Genomic DNA, 25,627 nt, shown 5'->3' with positions numbered 1-25,627 from the left:
TCTTAACGTCTTTTTAAAATCTTTACTTATTTCATGATTTTGAATCTTTAGGTTAATCCAACCTTAACAGAAAGACTTCTGAACTTACTTTATATAGTGTATTTTTTATTTTTAAATTTTACATAGAAGCTTTATTTAAGTCTTTTTTAAATCCCATTATTCATAAACATTTTTTTTTTCCATCTTAGAGGAGTCTAACAGTTAATTGAATCAATTGGTACAGGTCCAGTGTTATAACCTACTTTAAATATCTTATTCCTTTATCTGTTTTCTTGAAGTTGGTGAAAATCCTTAATTATAGCCCTCTACTTGATTCTTGAGGGTAGTTTTAACTATTACACAAATGTGACCATGTCCTAGCCATTTTCCGATGTAATTGCTTTTTTGTTTGGTTTTTGTTTGCTTTTATCTTTTTTTGGGTATTACACAAAAGTAAATTATTTACATTGAGAAAAGAGACCCTAATCAATGAATAACAAAATGCAGAAAAATAAAATACTTTAATTAATTGACAAATATCTTTATAATAATTTTTCCTTACATGTTTTGACTGAAATTAAAATTTTTTTTCTTGGCTGTAATCTTTTGATTACCTCTTCATAGAACCATAATTTTTGTAATATTTCCTAAGACTGAATAGGGAGAGAATTCATTATTCCCTCATGGTTGAACAAAGTCTTTTTTATTATTGATGGTAGGAATGCATAAACTTCTCCCATGGACATATTCACTATTCATAGTATTCCAACAGGTTTGTGGCCCACCAGCACATAAATTTTGTATTCTGTGGTTCCCATCAAAAAATAAAAGAGGGGTGAGAGGTGGGAAGGGGGTTCAAGAGGGAGGGAAGATATGTATACCTACGGCTGATTCATGTTGATGTATGGCAGAAACCAACACAACATTGTACAGAAATTATCTTCCAATTAAAAATAAATTCTTTTAAAAAATTATGATGGATATTTGGAGAAGGAAATGGCAACCCACTCCAGTACTCTTGCCTAGAAAATTCCATGGATGGAGGAGCCTGGTGGGCTCCAGTCTATCGAGTCACACACACACACAAATTATGATGGATTTATAGTGATAACCATTCTCAGTGTGAAAATCAAGTATATTCCTGATAGTGGATTTCCATTTTGGCCAGGAATTGATAAGGATTGAAACTTCTCACAATTTCACATTAGTCTGATTACTGGAAGAATTTTACATAGCTTCTGGTTGTGTGCACTTCAAATCTTGTTTTTCTTCCATTATCCACCTACTTCTGGTGTTGAGCATCACAGAACTCATTCATTCATTTCATTCTAAGATTGCCAGCCTTTGTTTTTGTTTCAGGGTAGGTCAGTACCAAGGCTGTAGGAATATTCTTGGAAGCCATTCCTACACTGAAGTGGTTAGCAATAGCCACAGAAATGACTGCATACTATATAAATCTATCTCACTAAACTTTGGCCACCTCATGCGAAGAGTTGACTCATTGGAAAAGACTCTGATGCTGGGAGGGATTGAGGGCAGGAGGAGAAGGGGACGACAGAGGATGAGATGGCTTGATTGCATCACCAACTCAATGGACGTGAGTTTGAGTGAACTCTGGGGGTTGCTGATGGACAGGGAGGCCTGGCATGCTGCGATTCATGGGGTCGCAAAGAGTCAGACACGACTGAGCGACTGAACTGAAACCAAAGTTAAACACGTCCCAACTCAGCTTCCTGGATTGCCCAGATTCCCACAGTCACTCTAGAGCTACGTGCTTAGAGAGGAAGTGTATCTGAGTGGAGACAGATTGAAGCTAACTGACATGACAGTATCTTCCTTTTTTGACTGTACAGCTTGTGGGATCTTAGTTCCCTAAACAAGGATTGAACCCTTGCTGCCTAAAATGGAAGTGATGAGTCCTAATCTCTGAACCACCAAGGAATTACTTAAGGTAACATTTTTTAAAAAGTTATATTAGGATATGTTTCACACACCATATAGTTTACCCATTTGAGGTATACAGTGGTTTTTAGTATATTCATATGGGCAACCATCACCACAGTTAATTTTAGAACATTTTCATCATCTCAAGAAACTCCATATCTGTTAGCCATCACTGTCCCCTCTCGCCCTGTTCCCTCATCAGCCCTAAGTAATCATTAAGCTACTTTTTTTTATTACTTTTGCAGATGTTCTGCAGTCTGAGGATCAGGTTGTCAGGACTACATTGTTAGGACCCTACCCAGAGCCTTGAGAGGGGTCATAAACAAGCTGCATTAGCTTTGTGGTTTATCTGCCTCTGTACCTTTATTCTACCAAAATCTGTATATGTGGTTCCTTGTTGTTCACAGAGTTGATTTGATCTACTGAAGTATGTGAATTTTTTGTGAAAACTCTGGGGATAAGGAAGAGCTCATTTGGAAAATTAGGTAAAGCTGAGTAAAGCAAAAGAGTAACCCAAGGAGTTGGGAATGTCTTTTAGACTGTCTTGGAGTTTGAATTGTTTTGTTTTGTCTTTTGGGAGGCCTCACTTTTTCAATAAAAGAAACCAGTGTTGTCTATGTGGTGTTTTGTCCCCTAATTTTTTTCCAGAATGCCTCTTAAGCATATTAATTTATTCTTCATGACATGTCAAAAGCTCCCCATGATGCCATTGTTATTCTAAGTTTTAAAAGATTAAATTTAAAAAAATTCTTCCATTTATCAAAGAAAATTCAAGAGTTAGGATTATGGTATAGCACTAAATAAGAGGTAGAAATTCTTCCAGGAAGAAGTTTAGACTTTGACATAGACAAACCTATGACACACTGAGAAGAAAGCAGCACAGTTGGTTGGTTGACAGTATCTCACATTTTCCTTTGTCAGAATGACATCAGTCTCTTTGAATGAGGGCCCACCCTAATGACCTTATTTTACTTTAATTGTTTAGAGACCTTGTCGCCAAATACAATCACATTTTGAGGGGGTTCTAACTGGGGGTAGGACTTCAACATAAGAATTTGGAAGGCCTACCACAGTTCAGCCCATAACATATAGTGAGGTGTTGATGTAAATAATAAACAGTTTACAATAGGAATAGGAAAGAGTTTTATTTGAGCCAAACTGAGGACTATTGCTTGGGATACACAGAATCAAGAAGCACTTGAATTGTGTTGACTAGGCTACAAAATTGGGGAGACTTATACAGGCAAAAATCAAAATGTTGCCTAAGTTGTTAAATATTATGACTGGAGCTGGCAAGAACAGTGCAAGGACTGATTGGAGTCCAAAATGATTGCATATTTACAAGGGGAAACTTAAGGCCATCTGGTAGCTGCTTCTGATAATTTTTTGAAAGTGGCTGGTGGTGTCCTTACATTTGAAGCAGTTCAGAAAATTCAGATTCTCAGTTGATGTAGGAACATGCCTGAAACCACATCCACAATGGCCACCTGACTTTACTTTGAATGCCTGAACCACAGTTAACTCCACTTTTATCTTTATTGTTCAGCTGCTAAGTCGTGTTGGCCTCTTTGCGACCCTGTGGACTGCAGCACACCAGGCAGGCTTCCCTGTTCTTATCTCCTAGAGTTTGCCCAAGTTCGTGGCCATTGAGTCGGTGCTATCTAACCATTTCATTGTCTGCCAGCCCCATCTCATTTGCCTTCAGTCTTTCCCAGCATCAGTGTCTTCTCCAATGGGTTGATGCTTCACATGTGGTGGCCAAAGTATTAGAACTTCAGCTTCAGCATCAGTCCTTCCAATGAATATTCAGGGTTGAGTTTGATTTTCAAGTGATCTTAACTATGTCCAGAAGGAAAGTTGTGCTGGCCAGGCACAGTCTCTCCCAGAAGAGTGGAGTGTTGATCTTACATGGGTTTGTGGCAGTGTGGAGTTCAGGGTCCAGGAGACTTTCTGAGGCATCAGGAATCAGGAATTGACGTCATCTGAGGTATGACTACCTAGTTGGCACTCTTATTCGTTAGTTGGCACTCAGAGGTGTGTTTATTTGAGTGAATCCATCCCTGACAGGATGGCTTTGAGAAGCAAGAGGCTAACACTGATTGGATGGCTACAGAGGTCTATTCTGTGAAACAGATTTTCATTAATTGAGTAAATAGGTTTAGTGACTGGCAGAACAGCCATTCTTTCCCTAAGTTTTTGGGGGTGTTATTCACAAAAGTGACTCTCGTATGTCCCAATTTTCTCCTAAAGTGGCCAAATATCTCTTAGTTCTAAATAAGGGAATTTGTGTCACTTTCTGGCTGATTGACAGATCTTATACTCTGAATCCAAGTCAGTGATATTTTGTTGAGCAGCAGAGGTTGGAGTCATCTTGGGTCCTAAGATCACTAGTTGTGTGGCCTCAGACAAGCCATATAACTTCTCTGAGACTCAGTTTCTTCATCTATAAGGAAACAATAACTGCCTCCCTGTGTTGTTAGAAGTATCAATAGTGTAACTGAAGGGAACTGCCTAGCACAGTGTGTGTGGTACACACCAGTTCATGGTTCTTGTCCCTGGCTTATTAGACTCACCTGGAGACCTTTGAAACCTCCTGAGAATAGGAGTCTCCCCCCACTTGCCAGAGCTTCTGATTTAATTAGGGTCAATTCCAAACAGGTGATTACAAAAGTCCCAAGGTAGTTCTGATGGCCAGCCTGATTTGAGAAGCGTTAGTGACCGCTCCCGGAGAAGGCAATGGCAACTCACTCCAGCATTCTTGCCTGGAAAATCCCATGGATGGAGGAGCCTAGTAGGCTGTGGTCCATGGAGTTGGACATGACTGAGCAACTTCACTTTCACTTTTCACTTTCATGCATTGGAGAAGGAAATGGCAACCCATTCCAGTGTTCTTGCCTGGAGAATCCCAGGGATGGCAGAGCCTGGTGGGCTTCCGTCTCTGGGGTCACACAGAGTCAGATATGACTGAAGTGCCTTAGCAGCAGCAGCAGCAGCAGTGACCGCTCCCAAGAGTGGTGATGCTCTCTCAACCCACTCTTCTGTCTCCATTAGTTTCCCCCTGAACTTGATGCCCTTCCCAATTTTTCTCCCATAAGCCTGAGAAGAAAAAGCCCTCCCTATGCCATATGTGTACAACTTTTGATAGGATGTCTATGGCTCTGATATATCTCTAAAGTGGCTATCTTATTTTTTCAGTTAAGGGAAAGCTGGTATATAACATATTATGTCTCAGGTGTACAATGTTTAATTCAACATCTGTATACTCTGCCAAGTGGTCGCTCCCCAAAGTCATTACCATCTGTCACCACGCAATCTTCCCCTCCACCCCTTAACCTCTTTCCCCTCTGGTAAACACCAGTCGGTTCTCTGCGTCTATGAGTTTGTTTTTCTTGTGTTTCTTTGTTTGTTTAGATTTTGCATATGAGTGAAATCTTATATTTGTTTTTCTCTGTCTGAGTTCAGTTAGTATAATATCCTCAAATTCCATCCATGTTGTAACAAATGGAAAGATTTCCCTTTTTTTAAATATTCAAGTGGATAGGAACCTAGAATGTCAAGTCTATGAATCAAGGCAAATTGGAAGTGGTCAAACAGGACATGGCAAGAGTGAACGTCGACATTCTAGGAATCAGCGAACTAAAATGGACTGGAATGGGTGAATTTAACTCAGATGACCATTATTTCTACTACTGCGGGCAGGAATCCCTCAGAAGAAATGGAGTAGCCATGATGGTCAACAGAAGAGTCTGAAATGCAGTACTTAGATGCAATCTCAAAAATGACAAAATGATCTCTGTTTGTTTCCAAGGCAAACTATTCAATATCACAGTAATCCAAGTCTATGCCCCAACCAGTAATGCTGAAGAAGCTGAAGTTGAACGGTTTTATGAAGACCTACAAGACCTTTTAGAACTAACACCCAAAAAAGACGTCCTTTTCATTATAGGGGACTGGAGTGCAAAAGTAGGAAGTCAAGAAACACCTGGAGTAACAGGCAAATTTGGCCTTAGAATGCAGAAGAAGCAGGGCAAAGACTAATAGAGTTTTGCCAAGAAAATGCACTGGTCATAGCAAACACCCTCTTCCAACAACACAAGAGAAGACTCTACAGATGGACATCACCAGATGGTCAACACCGAAATCAGATTGATTATATTCTTTGTAGCCAAAGATGGAGAAGCTCTATACAGTCAACAAAAATAAGACCAGGAGCTGACTATGGCTCAGATCAGGAACTCCTTATTACCAAATTCAGACTTAAATTGAAGAAAGCAGGGAAAACCACTAGACCATTCAGGTATGACCTACATCAGATCCCTTATGATTATACAGTGGAAGTGAGAAATAGATTTAAGGGCCTAGATCTGATAGACAGAGTGCCTGATGAACTATGGAATGAGGTTCGTGACATTGTACAGGAGACAGGGATCAAGACCATCCCCATGGAAAAGAAATGCAAAAAAGCAAAATGGCTGTCTGGGGAGGGCTTACAAATAGCTGTGAAAAGAATAGAGGTGAAAAGCCAAGGAGAAAAGGAAAGTTAGAAGCATCTGAATGCAGAATTCCAAAGAATAGCAAGAAGAGATAAGAAAGCCTTCTTCAGCGATCAATGCAAAGAAACAGAGGACAAGAACAGAATGGGAAAGACTAGAGATCGCTTCAAGAAAATTAGAGCTACCAGGGAACATTTCATGCAAAGATGGGCTCAATAAAGGACAGAAATGGTAGGGACCTAACAGAAGCAGAAGATATTAAGAAGAGATGGCAAGAATACACAGAACCGTACAAAAGGATCTTCACGACCCAGATAATCATGATGGTGTGATCACTCACCTAGAGCCAGACATCTTGGAATGTGAAGTCAAGTGGGCCTTAGAAAGCATCACTACGAACAAAGCTAGTGGAGGTGATGGAATTCCAGTTGAGCTATTTCAAATCCTGAAAGATGATGCTGTGAAAGTGCTGCACTCAATATGCCAGCAAATTTGGAAAACTCAGCAGTGGCCACAGGACTGGAAAAGGTCAGTTTTCATTCCAATTCCAAAGAGAGGCAATGCCAAAGAATGCTCAAACTACTGCACAATTGCACTCATCTCACATGCTAGTAAAGTAATGCTCAAAATTCTCCAAGCCAGGCTTCAGCAATACGTGAACTGTGAACTTCCAGATGTTCAAGCTGGTTTTAGAAAAAGCAGAGGAACCATAGATCAAATTGCCAACATCCAGTGTTGGCTGGATGTTATGCTGGATCATGTTATGTTATGCTGGATCATGGAAAAAGCAAGAGAGTTCCAGAAAAACATCTATTTCTGCTTTCTTGACTATGCCAAAGCCTTTGACTGGGTGGATCACAATAAACTGTGGAAAATTCTGAAAGAGATGGAAATACCAGACCACCTAACCTTCCTCTTGAGAAATCTGTATGCAGGCCAGAAAGCAACAGAACTGGACATGGAACAACAGACTGGTTCCAAGTAGGAAAAGGAGTATGTCAAGGCTGTATATTGCGCCCTGTGCAGAGTACATCATGAGAAACGCTGGACTGGAAGAAACACAAGCTGGAATCAAGATTGCTGGGAGAAATATCAATAACCTCAGATATGCAGATGACACCACCCTTAATGCAGAAAGTGAAGGGAACTAAAGAGCCTCTTGATGAAAGTGAAAGAGGAGAGTGAAAAAGTTGGCTTAAAGCTCAACATTCAGAAAACGAAGGTCATGGCATCGGGTCCCATCACTTCATGGGAAATAGATGGGGAAACAGTGGAAACAGTGTCAGACTTTATTTTGGGGGGGCTTCAAAATCACTGCAGATGGTGATTGCAGCCATGAAATTAAAAGACGCTTATTCCTTGGAAGAAAAGTTATGACCAACGGAGATAGTATATTCAAAAGCAGAGACATTACTTTGCCGACTAAGCTCCATCTAGTCAAGGCTATGGTTTCTCCAGTGGTCATGTATGGATATGAGAGTTGGACTGTGAAGAAGGCTGAGCACCGAAGAATTGATGCTTTTGAACTGTGGTGTTGGAGAAGACTCTTGAGAGTCCCTTGGACTGCAAGGAGATCCAACCAGTCCACTCTGAAGGAGATCAACCCTGTGATTTCTTTGGTAGGAATGATGCTGAAGCTGAAACTGCAGTACTTTGGCCACCTCATGCAAGGAGTTGACTCATTGGAAAGACTCTGATGCTGGGAGGGGTTGGAGGCAGGAGGAGAAGGGGACGACCGAGGATGAGATGGCTGGATGGCATCACTGACTCGATGGACGTGAGTCTGAGTGAACTCCGGGAGTTGGTGATGGACAGAGAGGCCTGCCGTGCTGCGATTCATGGGGTTGCAAAGAGTCGGACAGGACTGAGTGAGTGAACTGAACTGAACTGATGATTAGTGATGCTGAACATGTTTTTATGTGCCAGTTGGCCATGTGTATGTCTTCTTTGCAAAAAGCTATGTTCAGAACCTCTTCCCATTTTTTCAAATTGGTTTCCTTTTGTTGTTGAGTTGTATGAGTCTTTATATATATTTTAATATTAATCGTTTGTCAAGTATATGGTTTGTATATATGTTTTCCCATCCAGTAGGTTGCCTTTTCATTTTGATGATGGTTTCCTTCACTGTGTATAAGCTTTCTAGTTTGGTGTAATCCCATGTATTTATTGTTGCATTTGTTTCTTTTGCTTTTGGAGTCAGAGCCACAAAACATTGCTAAGACCAATGTCAGTGGTGGTAGTGGTGGTTTAGTCAGTAAGTCATGTCCGACTCTTGTCACCCCATGGACTGTAGCCTGCCAGTCTCCTCTTTCCATGGGTTTCTCCAGGCAAGAATACAGGAGTGGGTTGCCATTTCCTTCTCCAGGGCATCTTCCCAACGCAGGACTCAAACCCAGGGCTCCTGCATTGCAGGCAGATTCTTTACCGACTGAGCTAGGAGGGAAACTATGGTAGTTGGTTTACCGCTTTTACTTTCTTCCAGGAATTTTATGGTTTCATGTCTTAAATTCAATCCTTTAAGCCATTTTGAGTCAATTTTTGTGTGTGGTGTAAGATAGTGGTCTAGTTTCATTGTTTTGTATGTGGCTGTCCATTTTCCCCAACACCATTTATCAAAGAGACTGTCCTTTCTATTGTATCTTCTTGGCTCCTCTGTTGTAAATTAACTGTCTGTATACATGGGTTTATTTCTTGGTTCTCAGTTCTGTTCCATTAATCTGTGTGTCTGTTTTTTATGTAAAGTGGCTTTTTTTTTGTATGTGAAGTGACTACCATTTTAATACATGAAAGTACATGTTACATTGATCACGTGGATAAGAGAAGTGTCTTGAGATCCAAAACTGGAATTCAGAAGACAGGGAGACTGGAAGGTAACTTGTTCCAAACTGTAAAAGGACAATCACACCAAAGTCTGCCTACAACATTTACAGGGTTGTAAAATACATTCTGTAATACTTCTTTGAGAAATATATCTTCATAGCAAAAATATATGTTAACCTCCATGTTTATATAAGTGTAGCAGCAGCAGAAGTCATCAGAATAATTAATTAAAATAACTTAGTGGGCATTAGAAAGGCTAGTAATGTTTGGAGAGGGCTTCCAAGGCAGCGCTACTGGTAAAGAACCCACCTGCCAACGCAAGAGACATAGAGATGAAAGTTTGATCCTTGGGTCAGGAAGATCCCCTGAAGGAGGGCATGGGAACCCACTCCAGTATTCTTGCCTGGCAAACACTATGGACAGAGGGGCCTGGTAGGCTACAGTCCATAGTGTTGCAAAGAGTTGGACACAAATGAAGCAACTTAGCAGGCATGCAATGTTTGGATAAGTAATGAAATATAGATATACATAATTAACATTACATGTTTATTCCATAAAATATATTTATCTTTACTTCTATAATATCATCAATTATGTTTTAATATTTATATTAGTTCTTGAAGATGCTCTAGAAAATTACCACAAAGTTGGTAGCTTAAAGCAACAGGTGACTGGGGACTTTTCTGGTGGTCCAGCGGTTAAGAATCCACCTTGTAATAATGCAGGGGACACCGTTTTGATGCCTGGTTGGGGAACGAAGGTCCCACGTGCTCTGGAGAAAGATCCCACAGCGGAAGACCTGATGCAGACAAAATAAATATATGCATATTTTTAAAAAATAGCAACAAATATATTCACCCACAGTTCTTAAGACCGTAAGTTCAAAATCAAGGTGTCAGCAGGACTTGTCTCCTTAAAGGCCCTAGGTGAGAGTCCATTCTTTATCTTTTCCAGTTTCTGGTGACTGCCAGCACTTGTTGGCTTGTGTGTGCATTACTCCAACCTCTGCCTCCATCTTCACATATCGTTCCTGTGTGTGCGTGTGTGTTTGTGTGTGTGTAAAATCTCCCTCTGCCTTTCTCTTATAAGGCCACTTATAAGCGCCATCTCTAAGAACAGCACTTTGAACCCATCGGGTTCATTTTAAAATCATTTTTCCAAATCAGGTAACAGGGATTAAGATTTTATATCTTTGGGGCAACTAGTCAACCCACTATAGTAATCAAACATTTCATGCTTCTATTAACACTAATTGACTAAAGGATTATAAAAATGTATTTTTATTAGAAGTATATAATGTTTAAATGCATTGTTGGCCAGAAACAAATAGACTGCCAGATAGTGTTTCCAGCAAAGATAGGTTTATTCAGGATCATCAGAGAATTGCATTTTGGTACCCACAACCATGGTAAGTCATGGGTAAGTTCCCCTTTCTGATCTCCAATCTCTATTTAATCGAAATATGTTTGTTACTGTTTTACATTTCCTTCTGTTGATCAAGAGCTTTCTCTGAAAGTCTCCCTAATCGACAGTCAGGGTTTCTAGTTTCTGTGGGGTTTTGTTCCTCTATGACAGGAATGAGCTTTCTGGGGTGCAGAGCCTCATGTCAGAGGGAAGGTGAACCGACTGGACCTTCCTCTGGTTGCGGGGAGCATGGGCTTCTCTCTAGCTGTAGTGCCTGGGCTTCTCATTCTCGGGGCTTCTCTTGTTGTCAAGCAGGGCCTCTAGGGAATGGGGGTCCAGTAGCATGGGCTTAGTTGCTTCATGCCATGTGGAATCCTCCCAGACCAGGGATCATACCCGTGTCCTCCTACATCGGCAGTCAGTTTTTTAACCACTTGATCACCAGTTTAAGTCCAGACAGAGTTCTTATATGGAATTCACTGGACTCCTCTTCGTTGGGTCTCTAATTCCCTGAAATGGTACCTCAGTGTTGGTAGTAAGGGCCCATGTGCTTTGTCAGGACCGACTGAGCTTTCATCAGGTCGTCTGGAGGGTTCGGACTTAAAGAGGTTTAGGAATCAAAGCTGCAGTCTTTCCAATTATACGGCAGCTGGGGCAAGACCAAAACTTTGACCTCTTCCACCGGCCTCCTGAGTGGGCGGTGCAGAATGACTCGACGCCCTCCACTCCTTCCACAGCGCAACGTTACGCCTCTGGGGGTGGGGCTGAGGGGACCAAGGCCCCTCCCCAAGCCCCGCCCCTTTCCCCAGCTTAGGGCATCCTCAGTGGGCATGCTCGGTACTAAGGGCTCGTGTTGGTCTCCTAGGCGGAAGCAGGTTCAGCGAGTATGCGTGTATTTCCCAGGGTTCTCCGCGCTGCTGTCATGGCGGCCTCCTTGTTCCGTTATCCGCACATGCTGTTCTAGGCTTTGTGTTTACAGGAACTGTCGCCACTAGTCGTCGGCGTCTTGGTCGCTCTAACTTTTACTTTCGTCTTTTTGACTCCTGTGTGACCCTCGTAGGAATCTTTGGGCTGCAGCTATGTCCGGGGTGATGTGGACCCCGGAGCTGGCAGTTCTGAGGGGCTTCCCTACTCAGGCTGAGCGGCAGCAGTGGAAGCAGGAGGGAGTCGCCAGTTTGGGTGAGAGGGGTGAACTTGCCAGGGAGGGGCTTAGGCCGCCGTGAGGACTGTGGGGAGAACAGGTGGCGGCGGCTGGGTTTTCATCCCTCCTGTATTTTCTTCCTTCCTAAATCTGCCTGATTTCTTAAGGCTTCAGGTGTTGCATCTGGTGGGCGTGGTCTTCAGGTTCCGTACTTGTCTTCACTCTAAATTTTTCCCAGTCCAGAGGTTCTTTACCGTCTGAGCTACCAGGGAAGCCCTCAGTAATAATGTCAATTATTTTTATAATCTCTTAACTCTTATTCAGTCATTTAATCCTTATAATAGACACATAAAGTAGACAGTACTTTTGTTCCCTTTTTGCAGATGAAGACATTTAAGTAAGTTGGTTAAGTAATTTATTCAAGGTCTCACAGCTGCTAAGTACAACAACTGAAATGAGGCAGCAAAGATGTAATCTTGTAAGCAAAGCACAGTTATCCGAGAAACAAAGAGTTAAAAGGCACATTTACTACAGGGTTATAGGTACACGTTGTTGTGGGGTTTAAGCTGGACCCAAAAGAGAAATATCAATTTAGGACAGTGTGTGTGTGTGTGTGTGTGTGAGAGAGAGAGAGAGAGAGAGTTTAACACAGTATATATGTATAAGTGGGGTGTGTGTGTGTGTACCGACACACCTGTGTTTGGGTGTTATATACAATAGGTGCTTCAGGTGAGAGGTAGTTTCTGAAGTCTGAGTCTGGAAGTCTTATGGAAGAAATCAAACTTGACCTGATTTTTGATCCAAGAGTAAGACTAGTAAGTGGAAAAGAGTTCCCCAGGAGGAAATCACCAGTGTAAAAGTGTGCAGGCAGGAATGTGCATTTGGATATTAGGGGAACCATAAGTGCACCAGCTTTTCACCAGGGAGTATGGTTGGGCTTCCTTGGTGGCTCATAAACAGTAAAGAGTCTGCCTGCAATGCAGGAGAACATCAACCTAGGGATTCTGGGTTGGATCCCTGTGTCTGGAAAATTCCCTGGAGAAGGTAATGGCTACCCAGTCCAGTATTCTTGCCTGGAGAATTCCATGGATAAAGGAGCCTGATGGGCTGCTGTCCATGGGGTTGCAAAAAGTCAGACAGGACTGAGTGACTTATCACTTTCATGGTGGGGGTAGTGGGAGCCAGATGGTAAAAGGAAACGTTCTAAGGAAACTTTCTGTTTTCAGTAGGATTCCTTTTGAATTCTCAGGAGAAGGATGATGTTTCTTGCTAATGAGAAATATTTTTTCTAGGTCTAACTTCTGCCTTACTGCTCATGATATGGGTGAGCTCCTAATTCTAGGAGAAGTGATGGGAATTTGCACAGTGCTTTGTGATTAATTTATAGGAAGTGTTCTAGATATATACTTTTTTTTTTTTGCATACTGAACTGGTAATAGTGTTACCCTTTACTACTATGAAAATAGTAGTTTTTTGGATTATTGTACAAATTTTCTTTCTGTTACAGAGAGTGAATCTTACCTACAATTGTTGCTGGAAGGGAACTACAAAGCCATATTGTTAAATTCATTGACTCAAAGTATTTTAAATTCAGCAACAATAACTGAAGAAAAGATTGACAGCTACCTAGAGAAGCAGATAGTAACATTCCTGGATGATGACTCAGCAGATTTGGACAAAACCAGAAGGTAGAATTTTATTTGAAATTTTCATAGAGAAATGAATTTTGAATACATTTGGTAGTGTCTTGACAATGTGTAATGCACACTGACTTTTGCGGTTTTTGGAAAACCTGGCTTTACATTTAGTCAAGACTGTTGATGTATGTAATAATCTATGTAAAAGCTTCTGTCCAGAGGACCATCGAGAATGAAAAGGTAAAGTGGTGTTGGATGTCAGAGGATCGTATATAACACTAACTTTTGACTGGGTGGTAGCTGCCAACCACTGAGCTTCCAGTTGCTTAGGTCCCATAGGTTTTAGCCATACTTCAGACTTCGGACCTTCTTTCCTTTTAACATGAAAGTGTACACTATCCATCTGGCTATTTGTAGATTGCCGAGTGAGAATTGTAACTACTATTATTATTTTTAGATTGTTATCTTTAATGTTTTTATTATGGAACCCTTGATTTATCTTCTTCCATTGATGTTTATGTAATTTAATAGTATTTAGTATAAGGGATGGAGAAGGCAATGGCAACCTACTGCAGTACTCTTGCCTGGAAACTCCCATGGACGGAGGAGCCTGGTGGGCTGCAGTTCATGGGGTCGCAAAGAGTCGGACACGACTGGGCAACTTCACTTTTCACTTTCATGCATTGGAGAAGGAAATGGCAACCCACTCCAGTGTTCTTGCCTGGAGAATCCCAGGGACGGTGGAGCCTGGTGGGCTGCTGTTTATGGGGTCGCAAAGAGTTGGACACGACTGAAGTGACTTAGCAGCAGCAGAAGTATAAGGGATAGTTGCACGGCAGTTAACCTAATTTTTTCAGTGGCTTATATTTTACTCTTGTAAGTTTGTTAATATACCTTTCTTTTCTCCACTGGCTCTGGCAACCACTTGTTTTAGTTTTCTTTAAAACATATGCAGTTTTGTTTTATCATAATTTGTAAGAAATGACTTCATTTTAGTTCTTCAACTAAACTACTACTCAACTACTGTGCTTGGTGTTGAGGTTGTAAAGATGAGTAAAATGTAATCTGCATCGATTAGGAGTTCATAAAAGAATACCACTATAGACACTGTATTTTACTTAACAAATGTCGTTCATTTTATTTTTCTGGCCTTCTGGTAGCGTTTCACTCCTCTCGTGTCATTCCTGTCGTTTTGCTATCAGGTGTTTGTGTGTTACCATAGCTTTGTGTGGTGCACGTGAGAACACACGTGTATGCACAAATGCATTATACACTGGTTGACCAGAACTCTTGCTTGTCACATAGAGCTGAGAAGAGACATTTCAGTTACTTTATTTTGAGGATTTGAAAATTAAACTGTATTCTTAGCTCTCCTTGAGGATTTTTATTTTTAGTTCTGACATTTATTAAGGCTTACATTAAGATCTTGCTGCACACCTGTTTCCCCAAGTTTCCTAAACAGACTACAAATAGCCTCTATTCTTTCTTTGCTCTGCTTTCGGTTGCTCTGTGTCCAGAGCATTCTGGATACCATGGCTTGTCGATTTGATTTTTTTTTTTTCTTAAAGAATCTTCCTTTTTGAGGTAGGGCCTAGGGAATATAAGAGGATTCCTGTAGCTTCATGCTGAAGAAAAAGTGACAGCAGTCATCCTCTTCCTCCAATATTCCCTAGGCCCTACTGCAAAAAGGAAGATTCTTTAAGAATTCCGTGAACTGTATAGTCCATGGAGTCACAAAGAGTTGGACACAGCTGAGTGACTTTCACTTTCACTTGTGTCTTAATCTAAAGGTTGGCAAATTACCTCCGGTGGGTTAAGGCCAAAGTGTCTCAGAGTATTGCTTACATTTTTAAAAGGGTTAGGGAAAAAAGAAACACGTGTGACCTGTAAAGCCTAAAATTTTTTCTCCTTTACAGAATAAGTTTACCTACTTACTCCTGTCTTCAGTCAAAGCAGGATTGAAAAGAAATAGGTTCAAGTAAAGTATCTATGGGTTTTTTTGTTGTTGTTCTAATAGTTTGTAGTACAGATCAAGAAAATATTTGGAAACAACTTTTTATTGTCAGCTTTCTTATGTATAAAATCAGTTTTTCACCCAGTCAGTGTCAGAGCTGTTAAATAGAATGCAAGACAATGTTCTCAGGATCTGATCAGGTGCTAAGCCCATGCTGTTTAAGAGAATGTTCGTGACGATGGACATACTCTGTATCTGCTCCATCCAGTGTGGGAGCCAGTAGCCACGTTTGGCCATTGAGCACTGGAAATGCAGATGGTATGACCGAGGGACTGAATTTTAAAATTTTATCTGTATGTGGGTGCATACATAGTTGTGTCCAGCTCTTTGCAGCCCCATGGACTGTAGCCCTCCTGTATCCCTGGAATTTTCCAGGCAAGAATATTGGGTTGCCATTTCCTTCTCCAGGGGATCTTCCTGACCCAGGGATAGAACCCACATCTCTGGTGTCTCCTGCCTTGGCAGGTGGATTCTTTACCACTAGGGACACCTGCGAATTAATTTAAAGAGCCATATGTGACTCAGGGTGATTGTGTTGGACTTTGTGGACCTAAACTGTGTAGATTTCAGAAATTTTTTTTGTAATACTCTCAGATAATCTCAATGTTGATATCTTACATTTTTCTTAATAACACTGAAATGAAATAGTAGTGTATTTGTGGTTATACGTAATGGTTTTTGTTTATTTCTTTATTCTTATATGCAGACAACAGAAGATATTCCTACTTGGTGTGAGCAGTTTGCAACTTTTTGTTCAGAGTAACTGGACGGGCCCTCTTGTTGATTTACACCCTCAGGATTTTTTGCCATCTGTTTTGTTTCAGCAGTTCAGTGAGGTACGCTTCTTGGAAATGTCATATGTAGGTATTATTATGTTTATTCTTTAGAAATGGATCTTTGTAAGCCAGAGTTGATAGTAGGTCAGAGAGAAACATGACTTTGTGGCTTGTACAGAACCTACTAAGAATGCTTGTTCATTGATCAGTTTCATGTAATTCAGAAGTTCCATTGTCAGTCTCAAACTCCTCTTCAAACGCTCCTCATTTTATGGAGTTCTGCTAGCTGCACTGTTTATTAAAGAATGGACAGCTGCACCAGTCCTCCAGCTGAATATTTTACCACAGCTACACAAAGATGGAGAAGGCAATGGCACCCAACTCCAGTACTCTTGCCTGGAAAATCCCATGGACGGAGGAGCCTGGTAGGCTGCAGTCCATGGGGTCGCTGAGAGTTGGACATGACTCAGTGACTTCCCTTTGACTTTTCACTTTCATGCATTGGAGAAGGAAATGGCAACCCACTCCAGTGTTCTTGCCTGGAGAATCCCAGGGACGGCAGAGCCTGGTGGGCTGCCGTCTATGGGGTCGCACAGAGTCGGACAAGACTGAAGCAACTTAGCAGCAGCAGCAGCACACAGAGATACTTTCTGAAGAAGTAGAGAGTCTGGAGATCTGTTTAATTTTGTTGCAGAAAAGTTTTGCGGCTGTGTTTAAAACAGTGAAGTTTCCTTTGTGTCACAGATATACTTATTTGTATGTACTTAAAGTGTCTGGCTCGGAGATGCCCCATGGTGATAATGAGTCTTAATATCCGTGTATGGAGATAATGTTATTCACCTGCATCTGTAGGTTATCAGTAGGGCTTGCAGTTTGAACACCTCAGTTGTGTTTGACCACATGTACCCAGGGCTTGGAGGAATGTGACATGCCCTAAGAAGAAGAATGGTAACTGAGTTATCCAGCCACCTCAGAGAACTGGAGCATAACTGTTGATCACTCAGCCTGGAAAAAGGGCACCTTAACATCCAGAACTTAGGCAATCAGAGAGACCTGTTTACTGTTTCCTGGTTTCTTAGAATTAGAAATAGCTGATGAAAGGGGAATGGAGTTGTTAGAGATCAGTGTTAATAATTTGATAAGAATTAGAAAAGCAGTCATAATCTGAAGCCATAGCAGTTACTGCTGTACAGTCAGTTTACTGAGTCATAGTGTTATATTGTGATAGAATAACTAAGATTCATAGTGCTGGCTCTAAATCATTATTGAAAGGTTAAAAGCCTTCCATATTTTATGTCTAAGAAGGGAATTTAATCTATACCTTATGAAAGTTTTCATCCAAAGTGATTACAAGTAAAATCCCCAAGATTTTGGCACTTAAAGAGATGCTTTGATTATCTAGAAGTTTATGTATATGGAACATGTCACTTCCTCTTTGTGTATGAAACAGTTTCTGGCCTCTGTTGCTGCGCAGTGCAGGTTAGAAACCTACCAAACAAGCTTGCAATTATGTACTGAGCACTGATGTGTGGTTGGAGTGGTGCTTCATTGCCGTGTGTTGTATCAATTTGACATTTGCTGTTGATGAGAAGACTTAAGCTCACAGTGGTAAGAGAAACTCGCAGAGGCTTTATAGTTGGGGGATTGGAACCCACATTTTCTGGGTCCAAATCCAGTACTCTTTCTGCTGTGCTAGTGTGGAAGCTCATGTGGAGTCAGATAGCAATTCAGACAGTACAGAAATGGGTTACATGAGAGAATCAAACTGTAAGAAGCATTGGAATGAATAAGGAGATGTGAGGAAAGTGAATTTTGCCTGAGAAGACCTTTTAGTCAAGAGTGGACCTTGGGGTAGAACCTGAAGGGTGATGAGGGAAATGGATCGGCTGAGAAGAGGAGGAAGTACGTTCTAGATGCAGTCACGTGAGCACAAATGTAGAGGACAGAGGACTGTGGTGTTTGCGAGGGCTGTCTGAGAGGGCTGCTTTGAGCCTGTTGGGGCAGTAGTAAAAGATGGGGCTCCGGCCACATTGTAGGAAATTTTCACTAAGACCTTGATTTTAACCTTTTTATTGTAAGTACATCTTACTCTCAAAAAAGCATACAAAATGTGTGCAGTTTAAATAATAAGACATCTTTGTTTCCACCACCTGGCTTGAGAGAGGGAACATCACCAGCCTGGAGAATGGAACTTTCTCGCTGCTCTTGCTTAGGTGTTGAGCCCCTTTGCCATTGCAGTGGCTCTGTGGGCCCAGGGCTGGGAGAGCCTTGGAACTGGTCTCGTCTGGCTTAGCGGCCTTCTCTAGCTACCTGGTGTATACCACAAATCATAGCATCTTAGCATGTGCTCTGACTTGGAAAAGCATTAGAAGGTCTCCTGCGTGTGCTTCTCGGTGACATCCCCAGCCCCCTTTCTCGTGAAACATCTCATGAATTTGGTGTTAACATTCCATTGCTTGCTTCATAGTTTTAGCACTTACGTATGTATGTATCCTCAGAGAACATACTGTTTAGTTTTGCCAGTTTCTGAACTTTATAGAAGTTAAATAAGGGTGGCAATATATAGCCTTGATGTGCTCCTTTCCTGATTTTGGAACCAGTCTGTTGTGTCATGTCCAGTTCTAACTGTTGCTTCTTGACCTGCATACAGATTTCTCAGGAGGAGGTCAGGTGGTCTGGTATTCCCATCTCTTGAGGAATTTTCCACAGTTTTTTGTGATCCACACAGTCAAAGGCTTTGGCATAGTCAATAAGCAAATAAAGCTTATTTAACTTATATGCAGAGTATATCAGGAGAAATGCTGGACTGGATGAGGCACAAACTGGAATCTCGATTGCCGAGAGAAATACCAATAACCTCAGATATGCAGATGACACCACGCTTATGGCAGAGAGTGAAGAACTAAAGAGCCTTTTGATGAAAATGAAAGAGGAGAGTGAAAAAGTTGGCTTAAAACTCAACATTCAGAAAACTAAGGTCATGGTATCTGGTTCCATTACTTCATGGCAAATAAATGGGGAAACAGTGGAAACAGTGACAGACTTTATTTTGGGGGGCTCTAAAATCACTGCTGATGGTGACTAGCTATGAAATTAAAAGACGCTTGCTCCTTGGAAGGGAAATTATAACCAACCTAGACAGCTTATTAAAAAGCAGAGACATTACTTTGCCAACAAAGGTCTGTCTTGTCAAAGCTATGATTTTTCTGGTGGTCAGGTATGGATGTAAGAGTTGGACTATAAAGAAAGCTGAGCACCAAAGAATTGATGCTTTTGAACTGTGGTGTTGGAGAAGACTCTTGAGAGTCCCCTTGGACAATAAGGAGATCCAGCCAGTCCATCCTAAAGGAAATCAGTCTTGAATATTCATTAGAAGGACTGATGTTGAAGCTGAAACTCCAATACTTTGGCCATCTGATATGAAGAACTCACTCATTTAAAAAGACCCTGATGCTGGGAAAGATTGAAGGCAGGAGGAGAAGGGGACAACAGAGGATGAGATGGTTGGATAACATCACCAACTCAGTGGCCATCAGTTTGAGTAAACTCTGGGAGTTGGTAATGGACAGGGAGGCCTGGCATGCTGCAGTCCATGGGGTTGCAAAGAGATGGACACAACTAAGTGACTGAACTGAACTATATAAAAGTGAAATAAATTGTGTTCTGTGACTTGCTTTGCTTAGACGTATATTTTTGGTTATTATAAACTATTCATTTTTACTGTTGCATAGTATTACAATTGTATGAATGGACCACAGTTTATATATCTGTTCTACTCTTGATGGCCACATGGGATGTTTCCGTTTTTGGCAGTATATTATGTACTGTGCTGTTGGGAACATATCTTATAGGATTCATTTGTAAGAGTTTCCAAGCACAGCAAAACTTAAAAAAGGATAATGTTTGGTGCAATGAGCTAAATGAAGGAGGCTGTTTTTACTGCCTGCCCCCTTCCTAGGGCTATAGTTAGGCTCCCTGAGGGCTGAGAGGACTGATGTTTTTCCACACTTGTAAATGCTTCCCAGGGCTGAGCTGGGAAGCTCTGCTGAGGGCAGGGATCCACGGGTGGAGTTGCTGTGCTCTAGGGTGTACACACGGTCAGCTCTTCTTACTTGGGTCAGGTTGTCTTGGAGAGAATTATTCAGTTTATACTCTTTACCAGCAATCTGACAATTTGGAAGATCGAGGGAGTTGAAGTTTTTAAATTGGGGAGTGGCATATCAGTATTTTCCAGTTGTCATTTTCCTGTGCTTATTGATGTTTTATAGTTCTTGTGAGAACAGATATTTGTGAATATACTTCTTGGTCTTGGAGTATAGTCATCAAAGCCAAATTAATTTCCCCTGCCTCCAACTTAGGGCCTTGGCATTTTTAGCACTGCTGTGTGACCACTGGTCTAACCAGCCTCGGGAATAGCACTAGAGGTTAATGTCTGAGTAGGTCCCTCTCACACATAAAAGTTGATCTTCTAGTAAACTGGTTTTAAATCAGATGTATGTCAGGCTTCCAGATGTTGACTTTTTTTTCACTGTTCTGATTAATAAGTATTTTTATGTGTCTTATGCTTTTGTGACTGAGGAATTGTTGCTAAGGGACTTGTAACTTTCATTTTATCTGTTTTAGTTGAAAATGTAAACAGCCCTCTTTAAAATTCAGCCATTTTTCCAAACCTCTGTAAGCATGGTTAGAGCTTGGTTGGAATATCAGTGTTAGATCACAGGAGTAGATAGAGACTGCTTCACTTAAGCAGAAGATAGAAAAGCATTCAATTTTTTGATAATAATGATGCAAAATAACTTTGGGAAAAGAAATTTGTCTGTTTATTCATGCATTCACTCCTTCACTTATTTATTATTTGCCCTGTTAATGACATTGTCCGAGAACTTAAAGAGAAGAAAGTTTAGTAACCAACCTCTGACTTTGAGTATCAGAGGAAATGAGGTCCAAGTACTATATCACGGAGTATCTCTTTGTGTAATTTTCTGTTTGTTGCCCTGTTAAGTCACCTGTTTGTTATCTTTAAGGATTTCATTAGAAGATAGTGATCTAAATTTGTGCTACAACAGGTGGATGTCTTTTTTGTCTCAGTGTGATTAGAAAAGGGTTCTTTTTCTTAAAGTCATGTCTTCTACTCACCAGTTTGGTTGGGATGTTAGGAAATAAAGATTGTTAAGTCCACCTAAAAGGCAGGATGATTTGGTGAGGCTTCAGGTCCAGCTTGGGCATGTTAGGCAGGGTCTTCTCTCAAGTCCTTAAGCAGTAGATTTGCTGGTGTAATTGGTACGTCCTCTTGGAGGTCTCACGGGGAACCTCAGACTCATCGCGTCCACACTGGATTCACGGTGAGTTTCTTCTCCAAACCAGGTCCTCTGCTGTGTCTGTGTGTCAGTTGCTTACCCCTCGTCATGAGTTGTCCCAGTCAGAAGGCTGGCAGTGATCCTGGCCCTGTCCTGGGACTTCCTTGTGCTTAGCCGAGGTCTGAGGGGAAGGTAGCATGAGATGGTAGGAAGAATACTGGCTTGGGAGTTGGAAAACCTGGGCTGTAATCTCTGTTCAGACGCTAACTTTGGTGTGATTTTGGACTGAACTTAACTTTTTTTGTTCTGTTTTCTTCTAAGATTGAGGCAGTTGTAATACTTCACAATAGTTCCTTGATTTTCGAACTTGAAAAAAAAATTTCACTCTACCCTCAGTGTAGGTTAACAGTAAGCTTTATTGGTGGTTTGCTGGTGGTCATTCACATTGTCTTTATTCCTCAAGTACACTCTTCAGTGATGATGGAGGCGCTGTTCCTTTTGTACCTTTATGGAATGTTTTTATAAAGCATTGAGCCTGGCACTGGCATCACTTGGATTGTTTAATCCTTATAAGAAACGTGTGAGGTGTAGGTACCGTTATTTGATTTTATATTTCAGGAAACTGAGGCTCAGTTAAAAGAAATCTGCCTATGCCCACAAACTAATAAATGGGTAAAAGTAAAACTAATAAATGGGTAATAAACGAATAAACTAGTAAAAGGACTCCATCCTGTGTTGGTGACTTAGAGCCTGTGTTCCTGATGTTGAGCATTCCTGCTGTTGATTTTGTGGCAACTGTCAAAATTATTCAGCCCACATTTTAAAAACATGAGTGTCTGGTCCAGTGTAGAAAATCCGTTCAGTTGAGAAATGGATTTTGCACAGACCTTCCTGTTGGGCAGGCTCTGTTCACGTCGGTCCGTGATTGTATGCCTACTCAGCATCTGATATGTAAGACTTTGTTATTCTTTGACCTGACAGTAATTAAGGGGCAGCTGTGGTTTGTGATGATATTAGCTAACTGGTGAAGCATATATGAAACGTAGGTATTTAATATAAATACTTTCGCATAGAGATGGCTTTACTGAGAAAACACTTTTAAATCTGTAAGATAATGGTGCCTCTTCAATCGTAGCATTTTCTGGATTGTTCTGTTCCTCTAAAGTATAAGCAGATGGGTGGTCATTGGTCAGGGCAGGCTGGAGTTGTAGATCTCTAAAGGCATTTATAATATTAGGACTTGGTCCAGTGCCAGTAGCTGTGTAATAGATTAATGATTGTGTTTCAGAGCTGATTAACTGGAAAATATGTATCCTTATAAGACATACAAAGGTTAATTTTTTTCTAAATTATTTGATCATATATATATATATATTTTTTTTTTTTTTCAGATCAAAGGACTGGATGCATTTGTTCTGAGTCTGCTTGTTCTAGATGGTGAATCAATCTACAGCCTGACCGCAAAGCCTATCCTGCTGTTATTAGCAAGAATTATCTTAGTGAATATAAGACATAAACTGACAGCTATTCAGGTAAGGAAAAAAAGGAGCCAGGAGATTCAGACCCAGATGTGACTTTTGTGCTGATTAGCATCAGACTTTAGATGTGATGCTGACAATGTCTTGGTATATTTATTTTCTAAGTCTTCCTTAGGTATTTAGTTTAATCTCCCCTAATGAGATTAATGAGATCAATGCAAAGAAATAGAGGAAAAGAACAGAATGAGAAAGACTACAGATCTCTTCAAGAAAATTAGAGATACCAAGGGAACATTTCATGCAAAGATGGGCTCGATAAAGGACAGAGATGGTATGGACCTAACAGAAGCAGAAGATACTAAGAAGAGGTGGCAAGAATACACAGAAGAACTGTACAAAAAAGATCTTCACAACCCGGATAATCACAGTGGTGTGATCACTCATCTAGAGCCAGACATCCTGGAATGTGAAGTCACGTGGGCCTTTGAACTGTGGTGTTGGAGAAGACTCTTGAGAGTCCCTTGGACTGCAAGGAGATCCAACCAGTCCATTCTGAAGGAGATCAGCCCTGGGATTTCTTTGGAAGGAATGATGCTAAAGCTGAAACTCCAGTACTTTGGCCACCTCATGCGAAGAGTTGACTCATTGGAAAAAACTCTGATGCTGGGAGGGATTGGGGGCAGGAGGAGAAGGGGACGACCGAGGATGAGATGGCAGGATGGCATCACTGACTCGATGGACATGAGTCTGAGTGAACTCTGGGAGTTGGTGATGGACAGGGAGGCCTGGCGTGCTGCAATTCATGGGGTCGCAAAGAGTTGGACACGACTGAGCAACTGAACTGAACGAGATTAGACTAGTATAAAATGAAACATTGTCTCTTTAACAGAATTTATATATGTGTTGAATATATGTATACATGTGTGTAAGTGTTCATTCTCTGAATCTTAAAAGTGGGTTTAGAAACATCCATCACAGTCTTTTATGAATTTCATGTAAGGATAATGAGCAGTAGCCAGAAGTATGCATAGCACTTACAGTAGATCTTAATTACTATTACTGTTTCTTGGCTCATGTCCTGCACTGATTGATATTTGGGTTGGGTTTAGTAGAGCATTTGTTCAGTATCCATTGTGTGGTTTCTCTAGGTTACATATAAATTAGTGAGAAAAGCTAATATGCAGTAGGAGGTGATAAAAACCCCAAGAGAGAATTGAAGTCCTTGAGGTGTGTTGGTTCTGTTGCAGCTTCTCAGCTGTGTGCAGCTAACTCTTCAATCTGCCTTGCAGTGTGAAAGCAGCTGCAGATAATATGTGAATGAGTGTGACTGTATACCAATAAAGCTTTATTTATGGACTTTGAAATTTACATTTAATATACTTTCACATGTCACAAAATTTTCTTTTCTTTCTTTCAAAAATGTAAGAACCAGTCTTGGTTTGGGGCTAAAGGAAAACAGGTAGAGGACAGTTTGGGACCCACAGGCTTGAAGCTTCCTGATTCCTATCCTGATCATTGCAACTTAGGCATGTAGACCCTGTACTGCCAGAAATAGTAAGTCTAAATTTTATGTGAAATATCCCAGTTTCCAAGTGTTGGCTGAGAAAGTTAAAGAAATAATATTTCTATGGATAAAATGGGGACTTGGTCTGTACTGTATAAGGGCTTATTTTCCTGAGCATTTAAGTTGAGGCAAAGAAGAGGTAAAAAGGGAATCATGCCTCTTTCAGCAACTCTCTTGAGAGCTAGAAGGTTTGGAATCAGTTGTACCGTAAGGGTTTTTACTTGATGGGTTTCAGTGTATACTAGCAGATATAAGGCCTTATCTTTGATCTTTTTAGTGATGTTAGTTTGAATAAAAAAATGTTTTTCCAAGTTGATTTGAGTTAAATGATCTTATAGACTGAGTAGTACTTGACCCTAAAGAAAGTATCATCAAGATATGAGGTTGCTAAATGGTATCATTTTCTTTCTAGTGAGACTAATGGTCATTAATGAGTTAGTGATACAGTTTTCTTGATGGAAAACTTTCATCAGCAGGCATATTAAGCAGGAATGTATCAGGTTGATTTTTTATTAAAAATAACAATGATTTTATTTTTGTGAAACAATAAAAGAAGATGATTTTTCCCCACTCCGTAGTCTGTGGAGTATATAGACCATTATTAGTAATATGTTAATGTTGAGTAAAAGGAATTTTAGCTTCAGAATCAGACCAGAGTTTGTCTGGCTTAGCCTCTCAACATCTCTGTGACCTTAGGCCAGTGAATTACTCTGAATATCAGTTTCCTCATTTATAAAGGGGACTTGAGTTGGCAAGCAGTTACTGGGTTTCTTTTGAGTACACTCATGCACCCTGCCTTCTAGAAGGTTACTCACTAGTATGACTTGTCAATCAGAGCAAGTAGTAAGTGCTCTAGTCAGGAGACAGGATCTGGGAACTGTCTAAAGCAAGACTTCAAGTTTCCTTTTTCATTAACGCCTCAGATTTTCTATTAAGTGATTCTTGACAGATAGAAAAAGGCACTTTTATTTTCTAGTAAAAAAAAAATAGATCATGCTTTCTTTCTTTGTTTCACACTCCCCCTTCTCTCATGTGAAGATTTTGGATTGAAGAGTTAGTTTATAGATCTGATTTTTAAGA

The 25,627-nt window shown here is 40.7% G+C and overlaps 1 protein-coding gene and 1 long non-coding RNA gene across 4 annotated transcripts in view; both read left to right on the top strand.

Annotated features, from left to right (window-relative positions):
* The first annotated feature begins 964 nt into the window (after positions 1-964).
* Positions 965-2,540, top strand: LOC138437059 (uncharacterized). Its single transcript, XR_011255748.1, has 2 exons — positions 965-1,930; positions 2,169-2,540. It is a non-coding gene; the product is annotated as an uncharacterized lncRNA (long non-coding RNA).
* An 8,917-nt stretch (positions 2,541-11,457) lies between these two features.
* The window catches only part of TTC27 (tetratricopeptide repeat domain 27), a 181,107-nt gene continuing 166,937 nt past the window's right edge, over positions 11,458-25,627 (top strand). The window contains exons 1-4 of one of the 3 annotated variants that reach the window (XM_069583602.1): positions 11,458-11,819; positions 13,289-13,469; positions 16,139-16,268; positions 22,897-23,037. In XM_069583602.1, the coding sequence (XP_069439703.1) occupies positions 11,720-11,819; positions 13,289-13,469; positions 16,139-16,268; positions 22,897-23,037 (552 nt within the window). In that variant the 5' untranslated portion in view covers positions 11,458-11,719. Of the gene's footprint in view, positions 11,820-13,288; positions 13,470-16,138; positions 16,293-22,896; positions 23,038-25,627 lie in introns of all 3 variants that reach the window. The other 2 variants (XM_069583600.1, XR_011255745.1) reach the window with 2 other exon arrangements.

This window comes from Ovis canadensis, chromosome 3 (assembly GCF_042477335.2).
Source record: "Ovis canadensis isolate MfBH-ARS-UI-01 breed Bighorn chromosome 3, ARS-UI_OviCan_v2, whole genome shotgun sequence".
Taxonomy (NCBI): Eukaryota; Metazoa; Chordata; class Mammalia; order Artiodactyla; family Bovidae; genus Ovis; species Ovis canadensis.
This window is presented reverse-complemented; position numbering and strand designations above follow the sequence as displayed.